The sequence below is a fragment of the Cucurbita maxima genome, unplaced genomic scaffold (assembly GCF_002738345.1).
Source record: "Cucurbita maxima cultivar Rimu unplaced genomic scaffold, Cmax_1.0 Cma_Scf00018, whole genome shotgun sequence".
NCBI lineage: Eukaryota > Viridiplantae > Streptophyta > Magnoliopsida > Cucurbitales > Cucurbitaceae > Cucurbita > Cucurbita maxima.
This window is the reverse complement of record NW_019272034.1, coordinates 2,179,741-2,195,901: the sequence shown is the minus strand read 5'-3', so window position 1 is coordinate 2,195,901 and position 16,161 is coordinate 2,179,741. Positions and strand designations below refer to the sequence as shown.

General features: G+C 39.0%; 3 protein-coding genes across 6 annotated transcripts; 1 reads left to right on the top strand and 2 right to left on the bottom strand.

Annotated features, from left to right (window-relative positions):
* Positions 1–113: 113 nt before the first annotated feature.
* Positions 114–3,354, bottom strand: LOC111492649 (probable galacturonosyltransferase 9). Its single transcript, XM_023142036.1, is given in 4 exon segments — positions 114–643; positions 1,901–2,376; positions 2,378–2,753; positions 2,931–3,354. Coding segments are annotated over 4 exon segments (1,296 nt in total). The 5' UTR covers positions 3,099–3,354; the 3' UTR covers positions 114–367.
* Positions 3,355–4,904: 1,550 nt separating this feature from the next.
* On the bottom strand, positions 4,905–12,350 carry LOC111492646 (WPP domain-interacting tail-anchored protein 1-like). Of its 4 annotated transcripts, none has more exons than XM_023142034.1 (6): positions 12,278–12,350; positions 7,829–8,391; positions 6,661–7,643; positions 6,007–6,213; positions 5,832–5,900; positions 4,905–5,172 (listed from the first exon to the last, which is right to left on the bottom strand). In XM_023142034.1, exons 2-6 carry the CDS (start codon positions 8,358–8,360, stop codon positions 5,164–5,166), a joined length of 1,800 nt encoding a protein of 599 aa, XP_022997802.1. In that variant the 5' UTR covers positions 8,361–8,391; positions 12,278–12,350; the 3' UTR covers positions 4,905–5,163. The 4 variants fall into 4 exon arrangements, with proteins under 4 accessions (XP_022997802.1, XP_022997801.1, XP_022997798.1 ...); XM_023142033.1 differs by lacking the exon at positions 4,905–5,172 and adding an exon at positions 5,332–5,653; XM_023142030.1 differs by lacking the exon at positions 4,905–5,172 and having other exon boundaries at positions 5,332–5,900.
* A 260-nt stretch (positions 12,351–12,610) lies between these two features.
* On the top strand, positions 12,611–14,707 carry LOC111492648 (biogenesis of lysosome-related organelles complex 1 subunit 2). Its single transcript, XM_023142035.1, has 2 exons — positions 12,611–12,877; positions 14,373–14,707. Exons 1-2 carry the CDS (start codon positions 12,773–12,775, stop codon positions 14,637–14,639), a joined length of 372 nt encoding a protein of 123 aa, XP_022997803.1. The 5' UTR covers positions 12,611–12,772; the 3' UTR covers positions 14,640–14,707.
* Positions 14,708–16,161: the final 1,454 nt, after the last annotated feature.

Genomic DNA, 16,161 nt, shown 5'->3' with positions numbered 1-16,161 from the left:
ATTCATACATAATCACCCATAGACTTGAAAGCACTGGAAAGCACCAGAAGGGACTACACCATAGAACCTCCCATGAGACTTCCTCTTTAGAGCCCTCGAACAACTTTCCCTTAATCAAGACTTGATTCCTTCTTTGGAGCTCTCGAACAAAGTACACCTTTTGTTCCACACTTGAGTCACTTTGAGTACACTTTCGAGGATCACAACCTTTTTGTTTGACACTCGAGAATTCTATTGACATGACTAAGTTAAGATAAGAGCATAACTCTGATACTATGTTAGAAACCACAACCTCTATAATGATATCATGATATTGTCTACTTTCCGCATGAGCTCTCGATGGGCGACCGATCATCTACAAGCTCATCTATAACCCAAAATTGCACATCTGTACGAACTCCATTTCAGTGTCCACATATTTAGTCCAAAAACCTTTATACTGGTTCATGGCAATGTCCAGCCACGGTTTCATGTTACCATTGTAATGGATGACTGCAGCTTTGTTGATAGCATCCATGCTTATACTAGGATTGTAACCAAGGCCAAGCACATGCCAAGATCTGTCCAGTGGGTTTGTTTTTGAGTAGAAGGTGATTAGACCAGGTGGAAGAGGTCCCCCGCTCCATAACGACCCGTCCTCGTTCTAATATCAAAAGTTCACGGGAAAATCTATTAAGTTCTCCAACTAAATCAAAAGGTAAAAGATAATATTATTGTCAGACATACGATAATTGTAACAATCCAAGTCCACTGCTAGCAGATACTGTCCGCTTTGATCTATTACGTATTGCTGTCAGCGTCACAATTTTAAAACCCACCTATTAAGGAGAGGTTTCCACACCCTTGTAAGGAATGCTTTGTTCCCCTACCTCCTTTGGGGGGCTAGCATCCTCGCTAGCACACCGCTCAATGTCTGACTCTAATACCATTTGTTACAGTCCAAGCCCACTGCTAGCTTGTCCGCTTTGATCCGTTACATATCGTTGTCAGCCTTACAATTTTAAAACGCGTCTATTAGGAAGAAGTTTCCACACCCTTATAAGTAGTGTTTCGTTTCCATCTCCAATGTATGTGGGATCTCACAATCCACCCCCCTTGGGGACTAGCATCCTTGCTGGCACACCACCCGATGTCTGCCTTTGATACCATTCGCAACAGTCCAATCTCACCGCTAGCAGATATTGTCCTCTTTGGCTCGGTACAAATCGCCATTAGCCTCATAGTTATAAAACGCGTCTACTAAGGAGAATTTCCATACCCTTATAAGGAATTCTTTGTTCCCCTCTCCAACTGATGTGGAATCTCACAATTCACCCCTTAGGGGTCCAACGTCCTCGCTGGCACACCGCCCGATGTTTGACTCTAATTCTATTTGCAACCGACCAAACCCATCCCTAGCAGATATTGTCCTCGTTGTGACCAAACCCATCCCTAGCAGATATTGTCCTCGTTGTGACCAAACTCATCCCTAGCAGATATTGTCCTCGTTGGGTTTTCTCTTTTGAGTTTTCCCTCAAGGTTTTAAAACGCGTTTGTTAAGGAGAAGTTTCCACACCCTTATTATAAATGCTTTATTCCCCTCCTCAATTGATGTGGGATCTCGCAATCCACCCCCTTAAGGTCCAGCGTCTTCACTGGCACACCACCCGGTGTCTAGCTCTAATACCATTGGTAGCAGTCCAATCCCACCTCTAGCAGATATTGTCCACTTTGGCCCATTACGTATTGTCGTTAGCCTCACGGTTCTCAAACACGTCTACTAAGGTGAGGTTTCCACAATCTTATAAAGAATGTTTCGTTCCCCTCTCCAACCGATGTGGGATCTCAACGATAAACGAGCAATGGAATCTCATGGTTTAAAATGGCAGCTAAAATTTTTTGTTCTAGAACAGATACTAACCAAGTTCTGCCAATAATTATACTCTTCCGTGCATTTCTCACTTCTCCAAGCATCAAGATCAAGAACATTCATCCCAAAAGACCAAGCACATGCCTTGGGATTCAACTTCTCCTTAATTAAAGGGTGTGAGAAGTTCAAATAATGACCCAACCGATGAAAGGAACCAAAGCAAATCTCAACAGCACCATTCACCCTCCCCTCCAAATCAATCTTCCACAATCCTGTTATGTCTTTTTGAACAACCACATCATCTTCCAAGAACACAATTTTCTTCAACTTAGGAAACATGTCGGGCAAATAAAACCGAACATGATTCAGCACAAACGTATCCTTCGGCTTGTCTCCTCGATTTTCGGAGGAAGGCAAGTCCTGTTGCTTTAACAATGGCACATATGATGAGTTCAAGAACCTAAAATCTCCCACAGCCTTTATTTCAATATGAGCTCCTCTTTCCATAGGCCTCATCTTAAACCAAACCGGTGTCTTTTAACTTCTGGATTTTCAACTGATTATCATAATTCTCCTTTGACTCCACAATCATCATCCTTGCAGTCTTCACCTTATCCTTAACCTCCTTCTCAAATTGTCTCAACACATCTTCATCCAACGGACTGGTCGAATCGAACAAAGCCCCACGGTAACTCGGGTTCGTCTGAATATCTGATAAATTTTGAGCTAAATCATCAAACATTTTCAATTTCTTAGACATTTCGAGCTTGAGCTTCCTTGCATATGCAGCATAGGCATTAACAAGGGTGATGTGATCACTTGCTTGCTTATATATCAAATCTAATCGAATTTTCAATGGATTAGAACTCAGAAATGTTCGTCGTATTCCAGTAGTAGGAAGGGCCTGCTAAGAAAATTAGTTCGATCGAGATATTACGAATTGGGTCACATAAGCAATCAAATTTATGAAATGGGTTTGCACTAAATCCAGTTCAACACATTCCCAAGTTGATTTCCACTCGATTAAAGCAGACAAACAAGCAAATTAGACAAGAAAAATAAAAGGGGTGGATGGAATTACAGAATCGTGGTGTGGCGTGGAGGGATTCGTGGTGAAGATGACTGAAACTGTGGCAATGAAAAGAAGCGAAAACAGAGCGGAAATGAAGATCCGGTGAGAGAAGAAGCTCCGGAGGTTGAACCCGCCGGAATTTGACGCTCCTCGGCCTCCCCGGATGGGAACTGCCATTGTTGTAGCAGCTCAAGTGCTTGAATCTGTTAGTGAACGAAGCATAAACAGAAAAAGGAAAACGAGATCTGAAATTGTTGTTTCCCCCAGAGAATTGGAAGTAGCCGGTCGTGTTTGGGCCTGTTTTGTTTCTTTTATTACTCATTTTACTCATGTTTGGGCCTCTCACTACCGCATGAGCTAAGATTGAAAGCTAATACGAAGTGGGTTTAAGCCTGATGCGTCCGACAGCTTCTCTGCAAGGAACCACTTGGAGGAGATGTCGTTTAAGGATTATGAAGCATCTGACGAAGTTCAGATGTTTCCTTCTTAAGCTGAGCATTGTCGTGTAGAGCTCGATCATGACATTCATTGGCTTGGTTCAACTTATATATTAGGTGGTGGTTTTGATTCCGGAGCCAAAGGGCCTGAGACCACAGCTCATCCAAGTGCTTTTGCTTGCGCATTCGTGAACGGCGTGCAGATTCTCTGTTAGATATCATCCTTCTCTGTTTCCTGTCATTGATTTGGCTTAGTTGCTGGTCTTCTGCCTCATCGGACGTTGAGTTAGTGCTTAAGGACAGTGGATTCATACAAAACTGATTGAGATGCATCATGTTTGTGGTTATGGTGTTGTGGGATATGTTGAATTGTGAAGAATATAGGGAAGGGGTGGATGAAAGAAGGTAATGGTGACTTGAAATTTCACTAGGCTGCATGGCCGAGGTTTTTTTGAAACCTTGCTGGCAGGCAGGCAGGCTCTTGGAAGTTCAAGAGGAACTTGGGGAGGTTGCTAACAGAGGGTTCATATATATAGGATTGCATAGAGAGAGAGCTAAAACAAGCAAAATTAGGCCATTGTGGCCAAAAACTGAGGCTGGTGGGTGCATCAAAGTCACATTATGGCAACCCCATCAGAGGAAAGGGGACAAAAATGGAGCTCTTAACCACTCAACTGAGTGGGGGAGGAGATATGTTGTTTTAGAGGTGAGAATGGCTTATAAGTTAGAGCATAAAAATATCTTAGCTCCATCCCATCCAACCCATAAACAATTTTAAGCCGCTGGAGAAATGAGTCAGGTTGATCAAATATAAAAGAAATGTTCACCTGCAAACATACCAAAATTGTCAAGTTCGGTATGGTTTTGGTTGGATAGTCTAAAAGATATTAATACAAAGTGCACATTTTTTTTACTCAATTATAGAAACATTAAATTTAAGTATGATTGAATGATCCCTTAGAAATTTTGCAAAATTTTCGGATATTTCATTCAAATATTAGTCTAATTTCAAAACATATCTATATTTCGATATCAATATGAAGAGTGAATCAATATTTTATTACATCCTAAAAAAATGACAAAACATAACTGAAAAGTGTTCACAAGTTGAGATAAGACTCAGGAGACAGCAAGTATAGTTTACGGAGCAAGCGTAGAATTTGAGAACCAAAGGAAATAGCTAATTAGATCAACAACAGAGGAATCGATTTTTGTCTGTAAGTTACAAACATAACTACATTCAGTCGAGAGTAATCAAAGACTATTGTTAAAATTTTCATCGGAACATCAACATTAAAATTTTAGTTCGAATGCACTTATTTCGTTTTTTAAATTAAAAAAACAAAACAAGTATGATCATAATCATGGTGATGTATAATGGTTGTGATTTATATGCACCCTTTTGCATCGACATTCCTTTGCCACTTGTTCTTTGTCCTACTCTTGTTCTTATCTTCTTATATTTTGCCTACCAACATCTCTCTCTTTCAACTGTTTTATGCCCCTCTTTCATTTGCTTCATCATTAATGGAAGAACCAACAACAATTAGTGCATAAGGAGCTATGTAGATCAGCTCAAATCTTTCATATTGATTCCCAAGATTTTAACATTCGAAGTTACAAGATTTTGTATGTGATTGCTCAAATAGAGGTGGTGTTAGAGCTTCGTTTTCCACTACATGTTCTGAAGTAGATCATCTTGGTCTTCATCTTGACATTGAACGAACGAACGAACATCGAACTCGATATACAAATGTCCGATGTTCGAGAAACTTTCTACTAGATATACAGTTTTTGCATACCATTCATTGAACCTGCACAGACATCTACACCCCATCAATTGATTGCCTAAAACTAATAAACTTTTCTCCTAAGAACAAACAATTCACTCCATAGCACGAAAGAAGACCGAAAGAATGCTCGGTAGTGGACGAATAACATCGACACTCGATGTAATGGATTCAAAACAGCGGTTAGAAGTAAAAGAACTGTTATTATATTGAGTACTGAACAGTCTTTTTTCCACTTTCCAGAGAGGAGAAGCGGTGAAAGAAGAAAGAAAAACAAATGAGAGAGATCAAAACTAGCATAGCAATCAAGTTACAGCAACTGCTTCCTTTTCCTCCATTCATCAATCCATGTAAGTATCATATGGTTAGCCTAGCAGCACACTACTTCCTCATTTTCAGTCAGTTCTCATCTCATCTTTATATTGAAGGTCGACGAAACTCGAAGGCCGTTTCAACCAAGGACGTTACGAAGTTCTATACAGCCACCAAAATTTGGCCAATCTCCCTGTTAATAAGTTCTTTAGTGCTTCAGGATACAGATTGAAATGACCCTATTCTTAACCAATGAGGCTGTTTTTAGTTCAGTAAAGTTTCTAATCTTGAAGTGTAGACAAGAAAACTGCAGCAATTATGATTAAAAGGGGCAGTACTAGAAATATATGCTTTGAGCTCAAAACACCTACATCAATTCTTCTTGTGGTCTCCATGTCAGATCCAGTGGCAGCAGAAATTCCCGTATCAGAGACATCACCCTGAGATTTTCAAAAGATTTGGAAGTCTATTATGATAAGCAGAAATGAACAAGATGGTCTCCACATCCAATAAGTCAGAAATTAATAATAAACCATCGAATACTACCTCACGACCAGCAGCAGAGAACATCGTCTCATCTACCTCGATTTCTCTTGCACAGGTAGTAGTCGTAGCGGTAGCAGTAGAAAAATCTTGCTTGGATGCAGTTTCTTTAGTTTCAACGGCGTCACTGTGATCTGTAACGACCGAATCCTGATTTGCTTGCTGCAACTTCATGGTCAACAATTTGTTTTCCATTGCTAAAAAAGAAAGCTGCAAAAAAGACCGGTATAGTATGTTGGAAAACCGGATGGAATTGTCTGGAAGCTCAAAAGAGACCAGTTTATACTAAGACGTAAAGTTAGCACACTGCTATTTTGATCTTCTTCTTCTTTAACCGTCTAAGCCCACCGCTAGCAGATATTGTCCACTTTGTCCTACTACGTATTGCCGTCAGTCTCACGGTTTTAAGATGCATCTGTTAGGAGAGGATTCCACATCCTTATAAAGAATGTTTCGTTCCCCTCTCGTGAGATCTCACAAGATTGTCCTTTCGTGTTTGGACAAGATCAATATAGAAGTGGATCGTCCGTTGCCTCACGAAAACAGTTTTTTTGAAAAATAAAATGAAGTAAAAATTCTAGTCATTAAAACAAAAACAACATTAAGAAGGGCATACTCAAGTACTTAGACGACATCAAAATGAAATCTGAGTTCTACCTGCTTATGAAGACGATCTCTCTCAATAGCCAATTGCATAGCCAGATTTGTTATAACTTTAGTGCGCACATCAATGTCTTTTGCTGAAGCCTTCTTTCTATACTCTGCCTGCTGTAAAGATGTCTCCAAGCAACCAAGTTTACCACGAACAAGCCTCAGTTCCTCATTAAGCTCTGCATAAGATTCAGATAATAGGATGCAGTTTTCCTCGGCGTGATCCGCTCTACTGTCCGCTTTCACAGCCTTCAATTTCAAATCCCTGATCAAATTTTCCATATCGTTTATTGTAGCATAGAGCATGCTTTGCTTCTCATGACTAGCTTCAGCAGAAGCCACAGCCTGCTGAAGTTGCAATTCTGATTCCCTCAACTGTCTTTTAAGTGCTTCAATTTCCTCAGATTCCTTGAGCTGTTTCTCGTGTAGCTTCTCCTTCAACGTGGAAGTCTCAAAATTGGCAACAATCAAATTTTCTTCAGCTTCTCTCAGTTTGGAATTCAAGTCATTAGCTTGAGAATGTAAAGTGCTCTTCAGCTCGGCATTGATGTTCTTGTAATTAAGCAGTTCACAATCTTTAGCTTTCAGTTGTTCCATGAAGCCTTCAAATTTTGATTTCAACTCAGCCTCCCTCTGCATTGAACCATTTACATTTAACTGTAGAAGCTGAAGCCGACCGAGTAATTCTTTCGACATACCTACGAGGACCTCTGATAAATTTTCTGCCTCAAAACCCCTCCCACAAATATCTTCTAATTCTTCCTCCAAAGAATAAACATCTTGTTGTGAAGAATGTAACCTCAGTTGCAGTTCATCATCGATTTGACTTGTTTCAATAAGTTTCTTTTCAAGATCCATCTCTCTAGCCAGCGATTTCTCCAGCATCCTTAGAATGTGTATTTGATGTTCAGCTGTTCGCATGTCTATTACAGGGTTCCTCTCCACCAAATGATTATTGTCTGGTGAGTCTGTGCCCCTACCGTCATTTCCTGTCAATATTCACATGTTAATTGCATAGATTTAGGTAAGCTGAGAATATCCTCAAAATTTTAGGTGCAGTACGGAAATAATTGTTTCTTTTTTCTTTTTGCAGGGGATGGGGGGACATAACAAAAAGTTGTATTAGCATGGTGGTTTAGTTGTGATGATATATTCGAACAGGTTGTAAACTTACCATTATAATAATAACGCAAGTTCTTCTGTAACTTTGCTGACTGAATTCTAATATCAGAGATCAGTTCATGTGATTGTTTTAAGGATTCTTCAGAATCTTGCAACTTTTCTTCCAGGTACATGGAAGTTTCTTTGGAGATTTTACAGAAAGATATCAGTTCGGGAGCATGGAAAATATCAGTTTGGATCCTAGCCAAGAAACCATCCACTTCATCCACCTCTGAATCTAAAAATCCAGCTAGGAGATCAATTTCTGATGCTCTTTCGATAGAATCGTCAAACATATGTTCATTCTCAGACGCCAAAGCTTCAAATTCACTTTCCCTTGTAGCAATATGCATCATGAGAACACTTAAGTTTACTAGCTTTTCTGATGCACGTGCCAAACCCAATTCCAACCTGGTTATTACTTCACTGCCACTTGCTGCATCTCCACTAGCACGTGAATTACTGTCATGTTCATCTGCCCCAAGAACACTAACGTTATCACAAATGACAGATGTGCTTGCTTCAGATGCAGCATCAGTATCCATTTAAGAGTCCTGCGGTCCTGTTGTTCGCGACCTGTATAGCCAACAGTATTAAAAAGAAGACCCAAGAGCGACAAAATTGTGCCTGTGTACGAGTATTGAATGTAAGACCAGCAAAACAACTTGCACAAAAGATTCAAATGTAAAAAGTAATGCCACTCTCTCCAATATTGAATAAAGTGAATAAACCAAATGGAGGACTGAAGTCACTTAAAAGATCAATGTAGTCGAAGGTAGATCATCATTCCCTCACCCATTTGGGTGCATCAACCTTCCAATAAATACCATCCCTAAATTAAACAAGACATGGAGGTGATCCGCTGGAGTTAACCTAAAAAGTGTTTGGTTATCTATTCCAAGAAATTTAAAAGTAAACTAAAAGTAACTAACCATATCCTCAATGATAAAGCAGACCGAGAATGCCAACTAGTACACATCTGTTATATGATGCAGTCACATATATTGATAGTGCAATGCTTACAAACAAGTTTTTTTAGACTGCTTTTTTCTGTCCTCTGGTCAAAATGGAGCAAAAACTTCTGTGTAAGAAATACTCACAACAGAGCAAACTATCAGGGAACCAATAAAGAAATTCAATGAAAATTTTCTCTCTGTCTAACAAGCTACAAGCCTACAACATAATGTTCGAGAAATAATTATGTTTGGCAGCACAGATGACTGTGCGAAGGAGAAATATTATTTTGTATACAATCTATAAGAAAACTGAGATTGAAATTGTTTGGGTGCTGTAACATACTGCCTCCAAATTGAATTCAAATAGTATTCATGGTCTGCATTACGATCATGATTCATAATGTTAACCCCAGGTAAAGAATGGGGTACTATAGGAGAGATAAAAAGGGTAATGGAGTCTTCGAAAGTTTGTTAGAATGTGTGGTGGGTATATGGACATGGAGCTATCTTTTCTTTGGTAGGATTCTTTTGGGTTAGGTACTAGACTACGGGAGACTGTCCATTGTCAACCATACTAAGAAGATAGTAGGTTGTGATCCTACGTGCAGACAAGACAAGGTAGTAACACGAAAGTGGCGCCTAACCGGTCACATGAGAGCCAAAACAAGATAATTGTCATAATGCGATCGAGGAAGACAATGCATCGTCCACACACCATATGAAGTGTGCATTGAAGTCAAGCTAAGACATAAGCAAGACAAAGGAAACCATGTCGACGTCGGAGACAGTCTCAATAAGGGTCGAGTAGGGCCTTGAGCCTTTACCTCGAAAGTTGGGGTTCTAATATGAGTTTTGTCATGCAGCTTTGGAGTTGAGTCCATCTATAGAAATACGAATGCTGGCCAACTTTGGTGTTAATCAGACACCACAAGGCTATATAATCATTTGCCAAAATCATGCATACTCCTACCGGTCCAAATATGCCTCAAAATGTACTATGTCAGCTCTTCTCCACCCCTAAGCCCTTTCGCCTTAGTGAGCTACCATGTGACACATACGTATGTTATAGATGGACGAACATTACAAGACGAGTATCTTGGGCCTCCTCCTTTGAAATAGATATTTCAAGGACAGCGTCGAATGGCACAGTGTGCCCCAACTCATGTATTGAAAGTTGATATATGCACCCGCAATTCAATACAATATCTATAAATGACTTAGCATGAGCATAGGAAGTTTCATGTCTCAATAGAGCCCGGATGAAAGGATGCTTGGGATGTCTCACTAATATGATCGGAGTTTTTTTATTTTCAAAAAAGAATCAACTCATAGGTTGGTTCTCGATAGATATGTCCTAGCAAGCAATAATGGCCGAAGACATTTCAAGACTTGAGAATGACTTCCATACTTACGCACTAATGCATTCCAAATCCCCTCCCTAAACCCTCAACTTACAACTTTCAAATATTTTGTTTCATCCCAAAACAGAGTGCATATTATAGATTATTTTAGTCCTTGCTATCACTTATTTATCAAGAGATTGAATTCAGTTTGAAATTCAACACCTAACCTATAAAATGTGGCTTTAAATACTTCATACGTAGGCATCTGTTCGTCAGTCAAATAAGTAGCCTACTCATCAGTCAAATAAGCATAAAGTCATTACTTCCCTTTTTCATATCCTTTTTGTTTGCTCTCATTTGTTGAAGTGTTGGTTCAAGCATCTTTCTCTATTCAAAACACAGTGGGTGAGTTAAAGGATAATGCTCTTCAACTTATTGTTGATCCTCTTTTGCTTACAAAACTGAAGTTACTTTGTTTAAGCATGTCCAAAGCACTCAAATCATAAGTGTAGATGGAAAAGAATCAGAGGATTTTATAAGAAAAACATCTTCCTTGTTTAATCAGTTTGAATCTGCAAGATTGAAGGATTATACATGGTCTTCTCCCTCAAAGCCTTTTGCTCAATTCCTAAATTGGGATGCTTTTAATTTCCATTACAATTGCTTTTATTTGTTGTTTTTCTTTGTTCATTTTTATCTTTTGAGTATTAGTCTCTTTTCATTATTTCAATAAAAGTTGTGTTTCTTGTTCAAAATCCCCAACACTCCTTCCCGTAACCTTAAGATTTCCCCAAAGCCTTATAGATAGAATAACTAAGGAAGACATCATAAAGCAAGGAAAAAAAAAAAAAAATAGATTGGATCCCAATCATAACATATAGGATCAAAGTTAATCCACCAACCCAAAAGAAAATCAAACAGAAGAAAGTTTCATTTTGTAATGAGATACTTTTGAACATTTTCCACTGCATGATCCCAAATCAAAACTTACCAAAGGTTTTCCCCAACTAAAGAATAAAGATAGAAGTAAGCTATTCAATGTAAAGGCTTCACACCCTACCAAATGAGCCCAGATATCAAGCTTTCGCCTGATACAGTTAATACCAACTCTAAACAATTCTTCCTATCAAGCCAAGGATTGGAGTTGGGCACAAAGACTAGGAAAACTTTATTGAAATTAACAAAAGAATCTTCCCCCCCAAAAGCAAGGATGATAATATTATTTACAAATCAGAAGTTATGATGTGAATGTCCACAACCTTAGATTCTGTCCACTCCTGTAGATGCTCGTCTAGTAAGAATGTCCACAACCACGAGGAAAAGGATTGAAGAATAGGCATAATCTTGCCGAGTACCTCTTAAAAAAAAGATTATCCTACAACTGAAAACAATTCCCAACCCATGACATTTAATCCCAAAACCCTGTTTCCACAAGTTCTTCTCTAAATAAACGTGAACAACGTGATTATAATCCTTCTCCTAATCATTTTTAAATATAACTACTTCCCTACTAGAAGCCCTCTAATCCATGTCTCCCTAAACAAAGGGTTATTTATTTCCACAGTTTTTTCCTGTTCGCTTGAGGATGGAAGAAAATTTTAACCCAAAACTAAATATAATTCACTCTAACCATGTTCTTTTCAATGATTGGGTGTGCGGATAAGTGCATTTGCTTAAAAAATAAGATACCCTTCCCAAAACTACCCTAGAAATGAATAGTGTGAGCAAGTTCGGCTATAAATGACGACCCATAACATTAAACTGCACAGAATCATCACAAAAAGACCCAAAAGAAACTATCAAATGCTGATATAGAATCCTCAATGAACAAACATTGAAACCCGACCAGTATCATCCAAATTTAGATTTGTCGTGCAAATTCTCGCCAAAACCACATATGATCATCAAATCTCTAACGACCCAGATCATAATTTCCCGCAAAAAATCTCTTCGATAAAGCCCAGGCAATTAGAAACCATAACCCCATGAGCATGTAAAGAAAGCAGGGGAAACAACAAGCACACATCATAACATTTCAGTCACTTTCTCGATAGAACTAACGAGAAAAATTCGAAAGCAGTAAAAGATAAGACGCAAGAAACTTGAAGATGAATGGGAAGAAAGAATGAAAGGGAAAAAAAACGCAAATTAACAGACAAATACCTCTGTGAAACCCCGAGATTTTCAATGGTAAGAAGAATTGTGTTAAGGGACCAGAGGGATTTAACAGGAGGTGAAGGGGGAAAAAATCACAACTTAAAAACGAATTTTTAATGAAAAATATTATTAGAATGACAGGTCATTCCGACGTGGCATTTCGGGAAGGACTTTCTTCTCACAGCCTATTAGATTGCGACACGTGGTTTTTGGTTGTCGGCTCGGTTGTGGGGTTGCAGAAATGAAATTTTTATATTGTAATAAAATAAAGTAAAAGAAAGAATCGAGATTAAAGTGAAATTAAGGGCCAAATTAATAATTAAATTTGAAATATTGATAAGAAGATTATTAGAAATTTGGTTAAATTATAAGTTTTTTTCGCAAAAATCCCGTAGCAGTTCTTTGTTCCGACGAGGCGACGGCGAGTGATTTCAATTCCCGGGAAGGTTTTGCGGCCTGAGGTACCGTATTTTGCAAGCGTCCCCGTTGTGATCTTATTTCATGGCCGAGAAAGAGGAACAACAATTGCCGAACAGTGACGAACTCGCCGAGTCGCTCAACGAATTCTTCACCAGTGTATCCGAAATGATCAAATCGGATCTTCTTGTTAGCTTCCAAAGCCCTAATTCTCTTAGTTTCCATTTTGCTATATCGTTAAATTTTCCTTTTGGGTCTCTGTGCTTCACTGATTCTGCTCTCTGGCTATATTGGTTGTTCACTGTGTTGAATTATTTCATTGAATTGGTTCTTATAACTATTTGGTTGAGCGTATTCATTGAATACTATTAACGTCTGGTAAATTAATCGACCGTGTTTGAGGTTCTGAGGTGCCTTTTGACTGTTGTTGGATTTGGAGTTGAGTAGTTGAAAGGGTTAGAAATCACGACCCTCGTGAATGGTATGATATTGTCCACTTTGAGCATAAGCTCTCGTATCTTTGCTTTAGGCTTTCCCAAAATACCTCATATCAATGGAGATGCATTCCTTGCTTATAAACTCATAATCATTCCCTAAATTAGCCTATGTGGGACTCCTTCCCAACAATTCTCCCCTCGAACAAAGTATACTATAGAGTCTCCCCTGAGGTCTATGTAGCCCTCGAACAACCTTTCCTTAATCGAGGCTCGACTCCTTTCTCTGGAGCCCTTAAACAAAGTACACCCTTTGTTCGACACATGAGTCACTTTTGACTGCACCTTCGAGGCTAGCAATTTCTTTGTTCGACACTTAAGGATTCTATTGACATGGCTAAGTTAAGGGCATAACTCTAATACCATGTTAGGAATAACAACTCTCCACAGTGGTATATGATATTGTCCACTTTGAGCATAAGCTCTCATGGTTTTGCTTTGGGCTTCCCCAAAAGGCCTTATACCAATGAAGATGTATTCCTTACTTATAAACTCATGATCATTTCTTAAATTAGCCAATATGAGACTCCCTCCCAACATTTCTCCCCTCGAAAAAGTATACCATAGAGCCTCCCCTAAGGTCTATGTAGCCCTCGAACAGCCTCCCCTTAATCGAGTCTCGACTCCTTTCTTTGGAGCCCTCAATCAAAGTACACCCTTTGTTCGACACATGATTCACTTTTGACTACACCTTCAAGGCTAGCAATTTCTTTGTCCGACACTTAAGGATTCTATTGACATGGCTAAATTAAGGGCATGACTTTAATACCATGTTAGGAATAACAACTCTCCACAATGGTATAATATTGTCCACTTTGAACATAAGCTTTCATGGTTTTGTTTGAGCTTCCCCAAAAGGCTTCATACCAATAGAGATGTATTCCTTACTTATAAACTCATGATCATTTCCTAAATTGCCCAATATGGGACTCCCTCCCAACAATCCTCCACGAAAGACGATTGTCAAAACCATCAACCCATTTCCCTGCTATCTATCTGACCTCGAATGACCTTTTTCATTTTTTCACTATCCTCTTCTTCTCTAGAAATTTATCTCTAATGTTCTATCAAAATTTCATTTGATCTTTAACAATGATAAAACTTAAGGTTTGGTTTAGTCGATGAATCTAAGATGTGGGAATCAATTTTTGGTAGATTACTGATGGTGGGTATGTTATTTTAATACATAGGGATCAAGTAATCAGCTGGCACTATTAGAGAAGATGAATCTCAGGGTGGCAGAAGAGTATAAAGGTCTTGGCGATGTGGCTTCTGGAATGAGGGTTTTTGTGGAGCAATTGAAGGCAAAGAGTGGTGGCTTTGATGAGTACATTAACCAGATTGAGAAAATAGAAAATCAGGTGACTGAATTTGAAGCTGTAATTTCAATGCTTGATAAGCATATTTCCATGCTGGAATCTAAAGTGTTGTCCGTTTGTCAAAACTCGGCTACATGAATGAATTCCTTTGTTTGTGTCAAAATTCAGAATGGTTCCTTTCAGAATATTTTTGCTTCTATATTGCTCATGGTGTTGAATCTTTTACAATATCTCATTCACTGGCAGTTGATGGTGCTAAAGAGTTGACATCTTTGTTTTCTTTTCCTGCTGAATCTATAGCGATTTTTGAATGGTTTGTGCTAATTGTATGTCAGAGAAATTTTGGTTGACTAATTTTGAATGGAGGGAGAAATGTTCTCTCTTAGAGTGTGAGATCTCACGTCGGTTGGAGAGGGAAACGAAACATCATTTACGAGGAGGTTTTCAACCTCTCCCTAGTGTGGCTAACGGCGATACGCAATGAGCTAAAACGGATAATATTTACTAACAGTGAGCTTGGGCTATTACAAATGGTATTAGAGCCAGACACACCCAAAGACGCTGGGCCCTCTATGTGGGGTGAATTGTGAGATCCCAAATCGGTTGGAGAGGAGAACGAAGCATTCTTTATAAGGATGTGGAAACTTTTCCCTAACAGGCACGTTTTAAAACTGTGAGGCTGACGGCGATACATAACGAGCTAAAACGGACAATATCTGCTAGCAATGGGCTTGGACAATTACAAATGGCACCAGAGCTAAACACAAAACGGTGTGCAATGAGGACGTTGGGTCCCCGAAGGGAGTGGATTGTGAGATCCCACAACGGTTGAGAGGGGAACAAAACATTTCTTATAAGAATGTGCAAGCCACTCCCTAACGCGTTTTAAAACTGTAGAGCTTACGGCGATACTTAACAAGTTAAAGTGAACAAGTCTATTAGCGGTGGGCTTGGATTATTACATAGAAACTATGTTCAATAGAGTTTCGTAGGATTAGGAAGATTACACAATTATGTATGGGAGGTGAGCTCTGGTAGCAGAAGCTGTCATGATGTACCGTTCAGAAGGGAACCATACAAGTTCATCTCCTTACTCGTTAGTCATAAAATGCTGGAAATGAGAGAAGCAAGTTCCTTTGGGGGTTGAAAATGAAGCTTCATCTTAGCTCAGATAGATAGTATTATAATAGATGTACACACGAGAAGCTGAAGGAAGTTTGGAAGGTTTGGTTCTTTCTCTAGCTTGCCCTCTCCAGCTAGTCAGCTCATCTAGCTTCATCTTTATACACATTTTTGTGTTGTCGTATTCCGAAGCCGATCAAACACCAAAGTACGTGAATGCTAATGATTTGAAGTGTACGTACGTACTTTTGATTTGAAAGATGAGCGAGTAGTTAGAAAAAGAGAGTTAAATTGATTTGAAAGATGAATTAAGTCGTGTAATTAAACACACAATTTCACCTTCAAACTAATCATTAAAAACGCGTGTTGGAAGAGGTAGGTAAAGTCATCGAAAATTTATTTATCATCCCAAAACGTTGTGGTTATGATAATTTTGAACATTTCTAAAAGCTAAGCAGTTATATCTATCAATATGTATGGTCTTGGACTATCGATAATGCTTTTTCTTTAGAGTTGGGGTACTTGATCGATCCACTTA

What these genes read in the sequence shown, in the direction of transcription:
- LOC111492646 (XM_023142030.1), bottom strand. Translation starts at nt 8,360, where the DNA reads ATGGATACTGATGCTGCATCTGAAGCAAGCACATCTGTCATTTGTGAT. An exon ending in GAGATCGTCTTCATAAGCAG is followed by an intron (nt 6,214 to 6,660) that starts GTAGAACTCAGA and finishes TCTTTTTTGCAG; the next exon opens with CTTTCTTTTTTAGCAATGGA. An exon ending in TCTCTGCTGCTGGTCGTGAG is followed by an intron (nt 5,901 to 6,006) that starts GTAGTATTCGAT and finishes TGAAAATCTCAG; the next exon opens with GGTGATGTCTCTGATACGGG.
- LOC111492648 (XM_023142035.1), top strand. Translation starts at nt 12,773, where the DNA reads ATGGCCGAGAAAGAGGAACAACAATTGCCGAACAGTGACGAACTCGCC. An exon ending in TGATCAAATCGGATCTTCTT is followed by an intron (nt 12,878 to 14,372) that starts GTTAGCTTCCAA and finishes TTTAATACATAG; the next exon opens with GGATCAAGTAATCAGCTGGC.